Source organism: Gnatocerus cornutus, chromosome 2 (assembly GCF_029298725.1).
Source record: "Gnatocerus cornutus isolate USDA-ARS CGAHR chromosome 2, icGnaCorn1.1, whole genome shotgun sequence".
NCBI lineage: Eukaryota > Metazoa > Arthropoda > Insecta > Coleoptera > Tenebrionidae > Gnatocerus > Gnatocerus cornutus.
The window spans coordinates 19,689,161-19,704,463 of NC_142234.1; the positions used below are offsets into that span (position 1 = coordinate 19,689,161).

Sequence of the window (15,303 nt, forward strand, 5' to 3'; positions counted from 1 at the left end):
AGCCTCAAAAGGTAATTTAAACATTCAAAATCTCCAGTTCCTTACATTTCTAAGAAATAATTTCATAGAGCTTCGCTTTCAAAAAGTAGCGCCATTGGTTTTATTTCAGCGGCGGTTGGCAGTTCTGTTTTCAGTTCGGAAGGTTGTCATCAGTCAATCACGTATCCCGGATGCCCGGATTGGTCCCGGAAATGAATAATTAGGGTTGCAGTCGTGTTTTCAAGTTTCGTGCCGAGAAAAACACCTCGTGTTATGTAATTCTGGCAGTTGCACCCTCGAAAACCCCCTAAAAAGTGAGAAATTGGTGATTAAATCGTTTACTTCGTAATAATTACAAATAGGGTGAGTAAGCGACCTATTTTTCTCGACTTATTTTTAATCAGAATGGCGTCTTCAACTTGCATCCTTGTTTTCAGCAAAATGGCCACAACTGAACAGTTCTCCTTGCGTTGGAACAACTTCCATTCTAACCTCACTACAGGCTTCCATGAATTACTGGAATCGTCGGAAATGGTGGATGTTACGTTGGCTGTGGATGGGCATTTCTTTCAAGCTCATAAAGTTGTTCTTTCGATTTGCAGCCCGTATTTTAAACAAATGTTTAAAGTTAATCCTTGTAAACATCCAATTGTTATCCTCAAGGATGTTGCCCATAATAATATGAAAGATATTCTTGAATTTATGTACATGGGGGAGGTAAATGTACTCAGGGATAATTTGGCGACGTTTTTACGAACTGCGGAACTTCTTCAGGTCAAAGGACTCACTGGCGATGATTCGGTGAGTAATTTTCCATGAGATAATTCTGTTTACACATAAAATTGTTTTGCAAGTCCAACAGACAAAACATCTGAAAATTACATTGGAAATTGCTGATTTTATGAACACTTGTGTAACATATTAACATGTTGAACTGAAACCTGCCAAATCTTTTCTTTGATGTAAAATTTGTACTTTTCTTGCTTCCAAGCAGAAACTGCAAAAAATTCCATAAAAAGTTCGGTTTGTTTGCGCTACCGTGTTTGTGTTTACAATAAAAAAGCTTAATACACTTCATTTAAAAAAAAGAAGCAATTTGAAGGAGTTGACGTAGAACGTTCAAATTTGGTAGAAATAATGCATTGAGAAAAACAAATGATTAGAATTTCAAGTAAATTATAATATATATTTGAAAGTGTACTTTTAATAAAATTTGAATTTGGAAGTAATTTTTACCATAAAAAATTATGTCTTGTTTTCGAGAGTTTAAAGAAATATTCCACTTTGGAGAAAACTGACTTTGGCTTCCTTCCAGAGCGAAACTTCCTCCCGTAAAGACGATAAGTCAGAATCAATTCCTGACAACGATGACGACCCCGATTTAACTCAGTTTCCACACTTGATGGACTCTGATGTGGAGCTCCCGCAGCACAGTTCAACTCCTCGAGTTCCTACACCCACTCAAAATACATCAACTACCGTAAAACGACAAGCTAAATCTTCAGTCCAAAACTCAAACCTAAAAAGGGTAAAGTCTGACTTTGTCCCAAAGCCTGTGAAAGTTGAGAATGAATCAAATAGTCGGAATGAAGAGAACGACTTTCCGACATCACTTTTTAAACATGAGAAAAGTACCACAGATATGGAAGAAACCAAAGATGACTTGAAACAGATATTAGAAAATAATTTTACAAGTGTAGGATCCAGCTATTCGACTTTGAGTGACCAAGGTGAGTGTTATTTTATCAGCATGTATTGGCTTCCATTTTATTTTTATTTCGTCTTATTACAACGTTTTATTTACGCTTGAATTTGTGCTTTTTCAACTCGGTTTACAAGAAACGATAAGTTTTGAGGCGTCATTGCAGTCGTTCCGCGGTTTGTGTTTTTTTTGTGTATTTTTTTTAATTTGCGTTGTTTCTTTGCATGGTAAGTAGAGTGTTTGTGTACCTAATGACTAATTCTCTCCCTAATAGCTAATGAACAAACATTGAGAAGAAGCGATCATAACATTTTTACGCGCAACACTTTTCACTACGCCGTAAACTTCCATCTTAACCGTTTAAGTACACAAAGCAATTAACAGTAAATGTCACACAAAACATTCAAGTTGAGCGTAAAGTGTTGCGTGTAATCGTTATCATCTTGCAAACTGTGATACTATTATAAACTTTCAAAAAAAAATCAAAAGTACTTGTGGCAGATTTTAAAGCTCTCTAGTTTCTCCAAGACATTACTAACCCAGTACTAATTTACTTGCGGGAAAAAATGCAACGGGGTACTTTAAAACCTGCCAATTTTAGTTTCGCTCTGTACATAGAAGTCAACCTGTAACGTAATGCCCAATATACATTCCAACTAACACTGTGTTTTCTTTCTCCTTGTTAACCGCTGCCGCCCCCGGATCGTACAAAGTAAGAACTACTCGCATGCCATTCATGTTCGCTGTTGACCAAAAATTAATTCTTGCTTGAATTTAGGGAAATCCGAAACGAAATGCATCAACAGACACACATATCAGTGCGAAAAGTGCTACAAAAAGTTTTCCAGAAGAGACCATTTGAGAACCCATGAAAAAAATATACACGGAGAGGATGCCGGGCCGTTCGCTTGTGTCATGTGCTCGCAGTTATACAAAAATACGGAAAGTTTAAGAAAACACATTGCCAAGTTTCATTTTCCCAAGATGAACGAACTGAGTCAAAAAGTTGAAGTGAAAGCTTGAAGCTTTGGTGAAACAAAATTGGGGTGAAGGTAGAGAAATCCCGTTTGTTTTTCAAGTGTTAGTTTAGAATTTGTATTTATTTATATTTAACCATTTTGACCTAAGATCATGACATTTTCTTTTAGTTCTTGTTTTACTAGTCAGGATTTATTATTTTATTTTTTTTTGACTTGAAGAATTAATTTCATTTTCGTTCGGTGTGATGAAATTGGTTCTTACACAATTACCCAAACTCTAGGTTTTAATTTTTTATTGTCTTGTTATTATATAACTGTTATGGTGATTTATATTAAATTTCGTTGTATTTTATTAGGTGCCTTATGTAAGTTTGTCATGTCAATAAAGTGATTATTCAAACACACTTTTTCCTATTTCCATTCGCATAAAAATGTTTATACAGCGATAAGATAACATTCTGTAGGATCAAACTCGGTTCAGAATTTTTGCAAACTCCAAAAAAATCATTGAATAGGCTCTGAAATTTTGAAATCAGTTGATAACACTGCGTAGCGACTTTGAGATTAAACATTAAAAACAATATAGCCGTGGAGCCCACTAGAAAATAGCTCAATGTCAATTTACCATTCTAGTGGTCTCCATGGCATATCAAAAATCTAAACCCTTTTAGTGTCCGTGTTTTATAGACTCTGGCACCGCGACTCGGTGTCACTGTCTTTCTTAAGGTTGTTGGTGTGCTGGGGTTTTGTAAATACTACGTTATAAGGTAATATAAATTTGTTTAATGTGTATAATTTCATTCTATTGTTACGAGAAGATTCTGGAAGCTTCGAGCGCCAGCGCTGGAACGTTCCGTTCTGCTCTAGAGCGAGCGGTTCGTGGAATAATTCTTATTCATACGCGGAACTCCCGAATATTCTCGCAGCGCTCCAGCATTAGGCTAGTAGTAGGGGAATATCTGTATATAGGGGAGTAGCGATAGGATTGTAGATAGTCTAGTATTTGGAAGTCCTGTAAAGTGAATAATTGTGAAGTACGAGAGTGTTCATAGTGCACAATAAAATTGTTATTGTTACAAGCGAGACTTTTGATTTTTCGGCCAACGTGACAACTGGTGTCAGATAGTGGGATCCCGCCCAGTCTTGTGATCGAGAAAATTCTGGAATTTTCGATCGGAAAATTCGTGACATTACCGGACTGTGACATTGTTACCTGATTGTGGACAATTTTTATGCCTGTTCAAACCAGACAGCAAGCCGCAGAAATGGAGGCGCTGCAAGAATTGATGGCTTCGATGATGGCGAAAATGGACACCCAACAAAAGTTGATTACGAATTTAGAAGAAAAAAGACAAAGAGAAAAACTGGAAGAAGAAGAACGAAGACAAAATGAAAAACATGAAGCAGAAGAGAGAAGACAAAAAGAAGAAGAAAGAAGACAAAAAGAAGAAGAAAGAAGACAAAAAGAAAAATTAGAGGAAGAAGAAAGAAGACAAAAAGAAAAATTAGAGGAAGAAGAAAGAAGACAAAAAGAAAAATTAGAGGAAGAAGAAAGAAGGCAAACAGAGAATGCAGCAATCCTGAATCAGCTTAAAGACATGGAACAAAACATGAACGTAACCATTATGGTTAAGGTCGATGAAATTCAAAAAGAGGTAGAAGAGTGCCTAGGAGGCGTTAAGGAGGAACTACTAGGCGTCAGAGAGGAAGTAGAAGAGTGCATAGGAGGCGTTAAAGAAGAACTGCAAAGCGTCAAAGACGAAGTGCAAGTACATGTCAAAGATCTGGAGCGATTTAAACAGCACGTGGAAAATGAGTTGCTACGCGTGAGGCGTCAAGTTCCAAATAGGACCGGCCTGACCACAACGAAAGAAATGAAACCCCCGACTTACGATGGGTCGACTTCACTGGACAATTACAAGCTGCAATTTGAAGTGGCGGCTAAACAAAATGGATGGTCGGAAGAAGAAAAATCCTCATTTCTGATAGTTTCCTTGAGAGGGGCGGCTCTGGACTTGCTAGAGACAATTCCAGGTCGAGACAAAGAGCGGTACGACCAGCTGATGGCAGCGTTAGAGGCCAGATTTGGAAACCAACACCTGCAGCAAGTATACGTCTCAGAGCTCAAGACGCGGCGGCAGAGAACTGGAGAGTCTCTGCAGGAATTTGAGGCAAGCGTCAAGCGCCTTGTTTTGCTCGCCTACCCTTCGGCTCCGGCGAATTTTGTGGAACAACTAGCTGTGGATACGTTCCTGCAAGGGATTCGAGATTCAGAAATACAAAGAACGGTCAGACTCGGCAGCTATCACTCCGCAAAAGAAGCTCTGGTGCGCGCTCTAGAGGTGGAAGCCGTTTTCAAGAGCTCTGTGAACGTCCCCGATTACCGACGAATTCGAGGTGTGGGTATTGACGAAGAAGAGGCAACACCTACCGCTTTCGTCACGAAAGCCGAGCTAAACGACATCCTCAAGGAAAACAGGGAGCTACGGATGGCACTGAAGCAGCGAACTAGCCAGACCTGCTATCGTTGCGGAAAACCAGGCCATTTTAAACGTGACTGTAGGGTTGTTCCTAGGAACGACCAGAACGGTCCCCAGTCACGTCCTCAGCAGTCGGAAAACTAAAGCCCAGCAGTGTCAAGGGGCACACACTGGCTGGGGAGAGCACAAGCCCCAAAGTTATTTCCGTTATGCGTTTGAAGGGGAATTTTGAGAGTTTGATAATTGAAGGAAGTGTGAATGGGAGAAAAGTGAAGATGACGGTCGACACCGGAGCCATGGTTTCCCTTGTGAGAAAGGACATGTTGGACAACAGGACATCTCTGGAGACAACGAGTGCTATTTTAAAAACAGTCACGGGAGATGTCGCCACAGTAAGTGCCGAGGCAGAGGTCACGGTCCAGTTGGGAGGTATGAAGTTTCGGCATCGGGTGCTGGTGGCAGGAATTGAGGATGAGATGATCCTGGGAATGGATGTTATTGGACGACATGGGATTTCCTTTAATCACAACGAGAAGATCCTCAAGATTGGAACCGAAAGCTTTGTGTTATCGACCCCAGAAGTAAAAGAAGATGGAGTGAAAGCGTTCGCCTGTGAAAATACTTGTGTGGATGGGAACAGCGAGAAAGTGATAAGTGTGCGTTTAGGAAGTAACTTTGGGAGCTGCGTTGGAATGATTGAACCGACCAGAGACATGACAAAACCAATTCTTGTTGGAAAGACACTAGTAAAAGTGACGAAAGAAATACCTGTGCGGGTGGCGAATATCAACCCTACTCCAGTCACGATCAAGAAGGGCGATCTAGTTGCTGTGTGTGTTCCGATCTCCAGAATAAGTGACGCACAGCCATCAAAGAAAAACGTGAAGACCGTGAAAAAGTTAAAGCTGGAGGTAGACACGAGTGACCTTTCTGAAGAAGAGGCTCTTAAAGCGCAGGCTTTCATCAAGAAGAATAAGGACGTGTTCGCCGTTGAGAATGAACCATTAGGAAGAACGAACATCGTTCAACACAGAATCAATACGGGCGACCATCAACCCATCAGACAGGCACCGAGAAGGTTACCGTGGGCGAAGCAAGAGCAGGCCGAACAGTTGGTAAAATCCATGCAAGAAGAAGGGATTATTGAAGAATCCAACAGTCCTTGGTCTTCGCCGGTTGTGCTCGTAACCAAGAAAGACGGTAGTACAAGATTCTGTGTGGATTACCGAAAACTCAACGATGTTACCAAGAAAGACAGTTTTCCATTACCCCGGATTGACGACACTCTCACAACTCTGTCAGGGTCGACGTGGTTCTCAACCTTAGACCTGAAGAGTGGATATTGGCAAGTGGGACTTCATCCCGAAGACAAGGAGAAGACAGCGTTTTCCACGGGAAGTGGCCTGTACCACTTTACGGTTATGCCTTTTGGGCTTTGCAACGCACCCGCTACATTCGAAAGACTAATGGAATGTGTGTTGCGTGGATTGACATGGAAAACTTGTCTGGTTTATTTAGACGACGTTATGGTCATGGGTAAAAACTTCGATGAACACCTGAAGAACCTTCAAGAAGTGGTAGACCGGTTTAGGGGTGCCAATTTGAAACTTAATCCGAAGAAGTGCCATCTATTTCGGAAGAAAGTGGAGTTTCTGGGGCATACGGTGTCATCTGAAGGAATCAAGACCTGTGAAGATAAGATTCAGGCGATTAAGGAATGGCCCAGACCCAAGGACAAGCACGATGTGAGAAGTTTTATTGGACTTTGCACGTATTATCGGCGGTTTGTAGAAGGTTTCGCCAACATTGCTGCACCTCTGCACAAACTAACGGAAGCAAAGGCATCATTCAACTGGACATCAGACTGCGAAAGCAGTTTCAAGCGACTGAAGTTAGCTTTGTGCACTAGCCCGATTTTGAGCTACCCCAGGACTCATGGAAAGTTCGTCTTGGACACAGATGCCAGTAACATCGGCATTGGAGCGGTGTTATCGCAGGTGCAGGATGGAGAAGAGAGAGTGATCGAGTATTACAGCAAAGTGTTGAGCAAGCAAGAGAGAAATTACTGCGCTACAAGAAAGGAATTGCTGGCCGTTGTAAAATCTGTAGAGCATTTCCACAAATACTTGTTTGGCCACGAGTTCTTGATAAGGACTGATCATGCTGCCCTCACGTGGTTACTACAGATGAAAGACGCCGAAGGACAAGTGGCTAGGTGGATTGAGCGGCTGCAGCAATACCACTTCAAAATCAAACATCGACCAGGAAAGCAACACAATAACGCTGACGCTCTCTCTAGAAGACCTTGCAAGGATTGCAAGCAGTGCGCGAAGATTGAAGGGCCATTGCCGATAAACAGGATGGTTATCGGTTGTGATGATGACTGGACTACGGAGAATCTTCGGAAGGATCAACAAGCAGACCAGGAAATTGGGCCACTGCTGGAGTGGAAAGAAACGGATAATGGAAGGCCGCGTTGGGAAGATGTCTCGGAAAAGAGTCCAGGGTTGAAGGCGATGTGGGCGCAGTGGGACTCACTGCGAGTAGAAAATGGGGTACTGAAAAGGGCTTGGGAAAGCGCAGACGGGAAGAAAGTAACCTCCCAGTTACTAGTGCCCAAGAATAGAGTTCCCCAAGTACTCAAGGAGGTCCATGACGGAACATCAGGCGCTCACTTCGGAGTGAACAAAACCTTAAGTAAGATTAGGCAGCGGTATTACTGGGTTGGCTGCCGGGAAGATGTCGAACGATGGTGTAGGAGATGTTCAGTTTGTGGGGCGAGCAAGGGACCTCGAACGCGAACTAAAGGAGGCATGAAACAATACAACGTGGGAGCCCCGTTCGAGAGAATCGCTCTAGATGTGGCCGGGCCATTTCCAAAAACTGATGACGGCAACAAATACATCTTGGTTGTGCAGGATTATTTCAGTAAATGGCCGGAAGCGTATGCTCTTCCCAACCAAGAAGCCACAACAGTAGCTCGAGTCCTGGTGGATAATTTCTTCAGCAGGTTTGGAGTTCCACTCGAAATGCATTCCGATCAAGGAAGGAATTTTGAGTCTGGCGTTTTTCAAGAGATGTGTAAGCTGCTGGGAATTAGGAAGACTCGAACCACACCCTTGCACCCGCAATCCGACGGCATGGTCGAGAGATTCAACCAGACGATGGAGGAACATCTGTCCAAGGTAGTGGAAGAGCACCAGAGGGATTGGGATCGTCGACTGCCCTTGTTTATGATGGCCTACAGAGCTGCCATTCATGAAACCACGGGAGAAACACCAGCGAAGATTATCTTTGGAAGAGAGCTGCGTCTCCCTTGTGATCTTCTGCTTGGTTCGCCTGGGGCGGAACGAAAGGAAGTACCGGAATTCGTCGACAACCTGAGAGAGACCCTGCTGGATACACACCACCTTGTGAGGCAGAGGATCAAAATGGCTAGTGACAGAATGCGGTCCAGATATAATGTGACGGCTAATCATGAAGGATTCAACGAAGGAGACTTGGTGTGGTTATTCAACCCTCGGCGAAAGAAGGGCCTATCTCCGAAGTTGACACCCACATGGGAGGGACCGTATAAGGTGATCAAGAGGATCAACGACGTGGTGTATCGGATCCAACGCAGCGCCCGTTCAAAGATGAAAGTAGTTCATCTAAATAGACTTTGTAAATATCACGGAGAATCAGGTGTTTGGTCTGATCGGGACGATCAGAACTAAGAGGGGGGCAGTGTTACGAGAAGATTCTGGAAGCTTCGAGCGCCAGCGCTGGAACGTTCCGTTCTGCTCTAGAGCGAGCGGTTCGTGGAATAATTCTTATTCATACGCGGAACTCCCGAATATTCTCGCAGCGCTCCAGCATTAGGCTAGTAGTAGGGGAATATCTGTATATAGGGGAGTAGCGATAGGATTGTAGATAGTCTAGTATTTGGAAGTCCTGTAAAGTGAATAATTGTGAAGTACGAGAGTGTTCATAGTGCACAATAAAATTGTTATTGTTACAAGCGAGACTTTTGATTTTTCGGCCAACGTGACACTATTTTACATTTTTTCAGATGACAAGTTCTTCCCCGAGCAAAAAGTCTTGGTGTATTGCCCATACTGCTGTAGGAAGTTCGTCAATCGTTACAACCTGAAGGTGCACATTAGAGACAAGCACGAGGACAACCCCAGCAACTTAGATTGTACCATTTGTGGTAAGGTGATGCGAAATCGGAGTTGTTTGCGCGTTCATATGTACCACCATCGTAAGCAGCAAGTGGAGGCGGCTTGCGCGGTCCCACTGGTCTAAAGTAGTAGTTATTTGCTCATTCTAGTTATGCGAAGTTAGGGAGTTTTGTTGTTTTCTTTTATTTATTGCGTTAGTGTAGAAACATTCCATTCTTGGCTGCTATTTACAAATTTTACCATTTATTATACACTTAGTTTTATTGCTTTGACACTGATTGCAGGTTGAACCTAGAACTACCTCTAATGTAGCTAAAATTAGAAAGTTCACACATTCTATGCAACCTGGGTAATTGTTAACGGTAGTACTAAAGAAAATAACATTCCAATTTGTTATGCTTTTATTATTAAACCAAATAAGTACGTTTTTGTATCGAAGTCGTACCAATAATGCTGCTAATCTTTTTTGTTTTTCTTTAATTTTGTTGTTAATTGTTTTTTTATTTGTAAATACCTAATATTGTGATAAATTCCAACGGCACATTTACGGTGGGTTTAAAAATGTGACTGTTCATTGTTAAAAGGGATCATTTTGTAATAGTAACTAAATAAACATGAGAATTGTAAATGTTGCTGTTTATCTTATCTCACTAAGAGGAAGTTTGGGTTTTCCTGGGTGTGTTCTTTATGACAGTGGTGATTTACCTCTTCTAAAATGTGGTTCGACTTCGCTAGAGATGAACGTTTCCCCACGCAATATGGCCCCAATGAAACACCCGTTACTGTGGATGTCTTAGAAGCAGGATTTATAGCGGCATTCATTATCCTCATTTTAGCTTTCTATAGTTCTTTACCAACATCGAAAATTCAACAGGTAAGACATCACGGTGTTAAACCCCCCCTAAGTAAGAGTTTTAGACCATTTTCCGGTACGTCCGAATTACTGTGATCCTTCTAATAGGACTGTTTCTTTTACGTAAGTACAAATGAGCGTCATAAAACTCAAGGTTTCAATGACAACATTTTTGTTAGTCGGCAACTTCGGCCAAGAATGGGAGGTGGCCCACATCACCACAAGAACCCCATACAAAGCCGGCTCTGCAGCTGAAATAAACGCGTCCATTGGCATAAAAATCGGCCTCCGCAGCGTTAACGTCACCCTCAAAGCCTCCGAAGTGCCCCCATCCCTCAAAAACGAAAAAATCAACTACAATGAAAGATTCGAATGGACTTGGGACCAAGGGCGTTTTGGTTTCGGACCATTTTCCGGTCATCTTCAACAAGAATTTCGTGCCGCCCAGTATCGAGGACTTCCCACGCCGATTTTATGGGTGGTCGATTATTTCGTAATCGATGGTGAAGGGTTTAGATTTGGAAGATTTTATCGGGCTGCTGGATGGTACTCACATGTTGTAATGTGGTGCGCGTTCGCTTGTTGGTTGCTTTCGTTGATTCTCTTTAGATCTGTTATTTTGTACGCGGCTTATTGTTTAGGGCTGTGTGGGATTTTACAGTTGACAGCGAATCTGTTGTGGTTGGTTGTACGCAACCCGAATCCTCTGGTAATTCCGTTTCAAGACGCCACTATGGAAACATCATTCGGGTCTAGCTACTGGCTCACATTTTCTTCAGGTTTTTCTATTTTTTTGTCTTAACAGGATGATATCGTGAGCTTTCCAGGAATCATCTGTCTTGTTATATCGACAGCAGCGGTTATAATAGATTCCCAGTTCCACACATTTCTTTATACATTTTTTGGTGTTGATCCGTTGAAAAGCTACGACGAAGTTTTATATTTGAGTAAGTTATCTAATAACGCGCGAAGTTACTTTTTTAACCCTTTGATGTTAGCCAAAACTGAAGAACTCCAGTTAAGACAGAAGAAGCCCGAGACCGATCTGCCTTTGATGAATATGGGCAATTCGAGACTTTCGCCAAATGTTGCAGACGACGAAGAGTACGTACCAGTGTACATTAAACGAAAAACTACAGTGGGGCCTCCGGTTCTCAGAAACAAGAAGCCTAAACATCTTCAAAATGTGTGACGAAAAATATATTTCAATTCTTATTTTGAAAAATATACATAATACTGAGTGTTAACAATTTGTTAGAACAGGTAATGAAGTAATACCACTCTGACTTTTTAAATTAACTTCGGTAGTCTTAATCCTCCAGTTGTTGTCCTTTAGGGGGTCTCTAACTAATCCAAAAACTTGTTCAAAAACACCCACACACGCTTCGTCTATATGTAAGGTTCCACAGACTAAAACTAATACTAATCCATGGGGATCCACCTTCCCTTCAACTCCTCCAGCTGATAAATTTGGATTAAAAAATAAATTAAAACTAGTCCTCAACAATAAAAGTTTCTGCACAATAAGAATAGGGTCACTATCAACAACTTCAGTTGTGCACTGACCATTGTTGGTCATGTTGATTTGGAGTTTAGCGTCTGGATAAAAGTGCTCATGGTTCATACTCCCACTGCCATTCAGCATTTGGTAAAACCACTTTGAAAACTGCTCTGCCAACTCGTTAATAGACCCGCTATCAACTGAGTTAGTGTTCTCTACTACAGTTTCCTGAGTATATTTAATATCCCAGAACTTGGCAGTTGTTTGCACTAGGTCTGACTTGGTCACCGGCAAATTAACAGGGACGTTTCTTTCATGGAGGTAAGTTAAAAGAACCTCTCTTGTGATGGCCTTGCGGCGAAGAAAACTCAGGGCATCTGCTGAATAATTTAAAATTGCGTTTACTGCTTCTATAAGAAAATGATTATTTACAAGGTGTGACTGCTGGTAACTTGCCTTCGCGAGTGGTAATCCTGTTTTTCAGCAAACCTTGGGTCACCGTGGTGGCCAAAGACAGCACAGTGCGGTCATCCAAAGATGACAAAATTTCGGTGATTCCAGTTTTTGAGGCCACATTTAACATGTCAAGAACTGATTAGTTTCGCTTCGAACGATTGATCATCGCACACAGAAATTAGCATGTTTGAGATGAGATAATAGTCAAAAGTTAGGTTATCTGTCATTTTTCTGTCAACTGCACTTTAAACGTCAACGTCGACTGTCAACATTCCTAATGTTTTGTGGTTAGGTTAGGCCTAATTTTAGGCATCCCATTGAGGAAATAAAGTAATCCCACTTTAAGGGTTAAAATTTGAGCAAGTTTTTGATAAATTAAGAATCTTTATCAAGTCAACGTCTATTTTTTGACTGCATAGTTGACAGGTTAGCAATTTAAACTTCAAACAGTTAATGATAAATTGTTCTGCGAAAATTAAAAAAGAAGTACATCGTTTATCGGAAATCACGAACTGAAATTAAAATGCACGTGAAAATGTCGGAAAATTCCGTGTCCGCGACAGCAAAATTACTGTCCCATCAAGAAGAGCTCCAGCAGTTGGGAGAACTAGCCGGTATTCATATGGATGCGAAGGTTTTTAGGTAATTTATTGTTGGCAGTTGTAAATAACGACTCTACTTTTAATATTTTGCGGCAGAACTTTGGTGGAATTACTCAACATGGGGGTGGACCCCACCACGATTTTTGCAGTTTTGAAGAGTATCAGACGTTTACTGGGAAGACAAAGTAGAAGCTTGTTGTCACAAATGACGCATTCGTAAAATTTATCTCATTTAAAATGCATTTAAAACGTTATGTGATCAGATATTTTATTTCAGATTTATTTTTACATTTTATATAATTTTATACAAAGTATTGCAAGAAAAATAAAAGACGAAATTTATTATTTATTTAACATTTCAATTTAAACCCTATGAGATGAAGTTAGTCACGAACGCTAACTTCGCACCAGTGTGTAGTTCGAACTGTCACTACTGTCACAACATTGACAGATGACATAATTGTGTTTAACATGTGGGTACAAGGACGGTTAGAAGAATTCAGTTTTTGATTTGAATTCCCCGAATTTTAATTGTAGTTTTGTTCATTTTATCGATGAAGTTTACCCTGTCCAATTACACCAGCAGAACTCTCCAGGTATTGTAAGCGTTATCATTCAAGATTTAAATCTACGATCGTTGTTTGATGTAACTCCTGAAAATGTCTGTTGAAGAAGAATTGGATCTTCGAGATTTAGTTACGCAAGCCCTCGAACTAAACGGGTGCCTACCGAGAATTAGAGTAAGTTATTTGAACTAAGGTTTGTGCGTATCATTATAAAAGTTGTATTGTAGGCACAACTTAGAGCCAACTTGTTTCTGACGCTGGATGAAAGTTCCAAGGTAAGAAAACTTCAGCCCTATAAATTACGCATTTATTGATTATAGATCAACAAACAGCCCTTGCTCAATAGAAAGATTAAATCGTATTTAGATGCTCCTGAAGGTCAGTTGATGTTTGGTTTGGTTCGCGAGTTTCTGGAATATTTTGACCTTGACTTCACCGCATCAGTTTATGAACCTGAATCGTACTTTGGTAGTTTTTACAAATATGAAGGTCGTCAGAAAATTATCGACGATTTGGGTCTTAAATCTTTGGAGGAAGTTGTTTCAGGACCTCTTCTTTTACACATAGTGAAAATTGCTCAAATGAAGACAAATACGTTGAAAATAAACTTAAGAAATGTCAACCGTGATCAAAAAGAATTAAATGGGGCTAATGTCGACTCTCCTCTGCAGGAACAGATTAATGGACATTGTTCCCCCAAACAAGATTCTTCAATAAGTGAAGAAACCAACGAAAATACGGAAAACGAAATTGATACTCAATATGCAACGTTTGTAAAGACAGATATGGAAAACGAAGATAGTTATAACTCAAATTCGGTGAAAGACGAAACTAGTGATAGATTGGATAATGATACTTCTAAAAAAAGTGAAGATGAGACCAGTCCAGAGTCGAAATCCCGTTCTAAAAGCGACAAACTCAAAACAAAACTAGATCTTTCACCGTTACAACTGAATAAAGGCCTTAAAAACGATCTCCTGCCATCTCTATACAAAAAATCTAGTAAAGAATTTGATTTCGAAATCAAAGATGATTATGAAGAGGACTTCATGTCAGGAAGCGAGTTGGAAAGTAAAACCGACTCCCCTAATTCATTAAGTAAAGAATTACAGCAGTCAGCTATACTTAGTGCGGGATCAGATCTTACATTCTTGAGAAGTGTCAACAGTCCAGGCAATGACATCAATAGTAGTACTACTGATATTAAAACTAATTTAAGCATTGAAAACTCAGACACTTAAATGAACAACTGCTCATCTCCATGTACTTAAAATCACGTTTTGATTACTTTTATTGTTCTTGTTTTAGGCTAGGCTTTTTGTACTTAGAGAACTTGAACTGTGCCTTACTTTAATGATTGAATAAAAGCCCAAAGTCTGTCAAAATGTTACAATTCATTACACTCAACATTTGGTGACTACAAAATGATAACACCTGAGTCCATTTTTATATACACATCCATCAACTTTTCACTACAACTGCCATTTCTATTAAGTGAACATGATTTACATGTTATTTCGTTCCCTTTGGATCCTTAAACTATACGCTTTTGAAACTAAATTCCAAGAGTCCATGTATCTATCCATACACATTGCAATGCATTTCTAAAAGTGGAAATTATAGAGAAATTATGGTTGGTACAGGCAGAATCACCTGTTCAGAGCTGTCTAAAGATGTTCCTGGTTTATTGATGCATTTTTTAAAACATTTCTCCGTCATTTTCTGGAAAATTTAACATAATTCAGTTAGTGGGAGAGGTGAAACTTACAGTTAATAATTCTTGAGCATTGGCCACCGCAATTTGTTGTTTTACTTGATCCATTAGTTCGTCTTTTTGTGCTCCAGATAACGATTCCATTACGATTATTTAATAATTATTCGAAAAAATGTTTTAGATTTCGATTTTTAGTCTGAAGGTTATCACTGCCGAAAAAGAGGTTAGGAAACTCGGTCGGTAAATCGCACGTTTGATGATGGAACTTTGCCCATGTGATCAGCTGATCCAGATTAGGCAACCCATA

The 15,303-nt window shown here is 40.4% G+C and overlaps 6 protein-coding genes across 7 annotated transcripts; 4 read left to right on the forward strand and 2 right to left on the reverse strand.

Moving 5' to 3' along the window:
• Positions 1-117: 117 nt before the first annotated feature.
• LOC148179849 (uncharacterized) lies at positions 118-9,782 on the forward strand. Of its 2 annotated transcripts, none has more exons than XM_088030854.1 (4): positions 118-342; positions 417-780; positions 1,295-1,709; positions 9,193-9,782. In XM_088030854.1, the coding sequence occupies exons 2-4, from the start codon at positions 421-423 to the stop codon at positions 9,426-9,428; spliced, it is 1,011 nt and encodes a 336-aa protein (XP_087886980.1). In that variant the 5' UTR covers positions 118-342; positions 417-420; the 3' UTR covers positions 9,429-9,782. The 2 variants fall into 2 exon arrangements, with proteins under 2 accessions (XP_087886980.1, XP_087886979.1); XM_088030853.1 differs by lacking the exon at positions 9,193-9,782 and adding an exon at positions 2,460-3,065.
• Positions 9,783-9,923: 141 nt separating this feature from the next.
• Positions 9,924-11,456, forward strand: LOC148179850 (dual oxidase maturation factor 1-like). Its single transcript, XM_088030850.1, has 5 exons — positions 9,924-10,178; positions 10,223-10,280; positions 10,337-10,936; positions 10,985-11,104; positions 11,156-11,456. The coding sequence occupies exons 1-5, from the start codon at positions 10,020-10,022 to the stop codon at positions 11,347-11,349; spliced, it is 1,131 nt and encodes a 376-aa protein (XP_087886976.1). The 5' UTR covers positions 9,924-10,019; the 3' UTR covers positions 11,350-11,456.
• Positions 11,343-12,241, reverse strand: LOC148179851 (uncharacterized protein C3orf38 homolog). The gene is made up of 2 exons (XM_088030855.1): positions 12,115-12,241; positions 11,343-12,068 (listed from the first exon to the last, which is right to left on the reverse strand). Exons 1-2 carry the CDS (start codon positions 12,239-12,241, stop codon positions 11,401-11,403), a joined length of 795 nt encoding a protein of 264 aa, XP_087886981.1. The 3' UTR covers positions 11,343-11,400.
• Positions 12,242-12,416: 175 nt separating this feature from the next.
• On the forward strand, positions 12,417-13,065 carry LOC148179852 (mitotic-spindle organizing protein 2B-like). The gene is made up of 2 exons (XM_088030857.1): positions 12,417-12,756; positions 12,813-13,065. The coding sequence occupies exons 1-2, from the start codon at positions 12,638-12,640 to the stop codon at positions 12,934-12,936; spliced, it is 243 nt and encodes an 80-aa protein (XP_087886983.1). The 5' UTR covers positions 12,417-12,637; the 3' UTR covers positions 12,937-13,065.
• A 46-nt stretch (positions 13,066-13,111) lies between these two features.
• On the forward strand, positions 13,112-14,667 carry LOC148179853 (uncharacterized). Its single transcript, XM_088030851.1, has 3 exons — positions 13,112-13,456; positions 13,510-13,557; positions 13,603-14,667. Exons 1-3 carry the CDS (start codon positions 13,376-13,378, stop codon positions 14,521-14,523), a joined length of 1,050 nt encoding a protein of 349 aa, XP_087886977.1. The 5' UTR covers positions 13,112-13,375; the 3' UTR covers positions 14,524-14,667.
• LOC148179854 (mitochondrial import inner membrane translocase subunit Tim13) lies at positions 14,658-15,273 on the reverse strand. Its single transcript, XM_088030856.1, has 3 exons — positions 15,051-15,273; positions 14,936-15,004; positions 14,658-14,886 (listed from the first exon to the last, which is right to left on the reverse strand). The coding sequence occupies exons 1-3, from the start codon at positions 15,138-15,140 to the stop codon at positions 14,788-14,790; spliced, it is 258 nt and encodes an 85-aa protein (XP_087886982.1). The 5' UTR covers positions 15,141-15,273; the 3' UTR covers positions 14,658-14,787.
• Between the last annotated feature and the right edge of the window lie 30 nt (positions 15,274-15,303).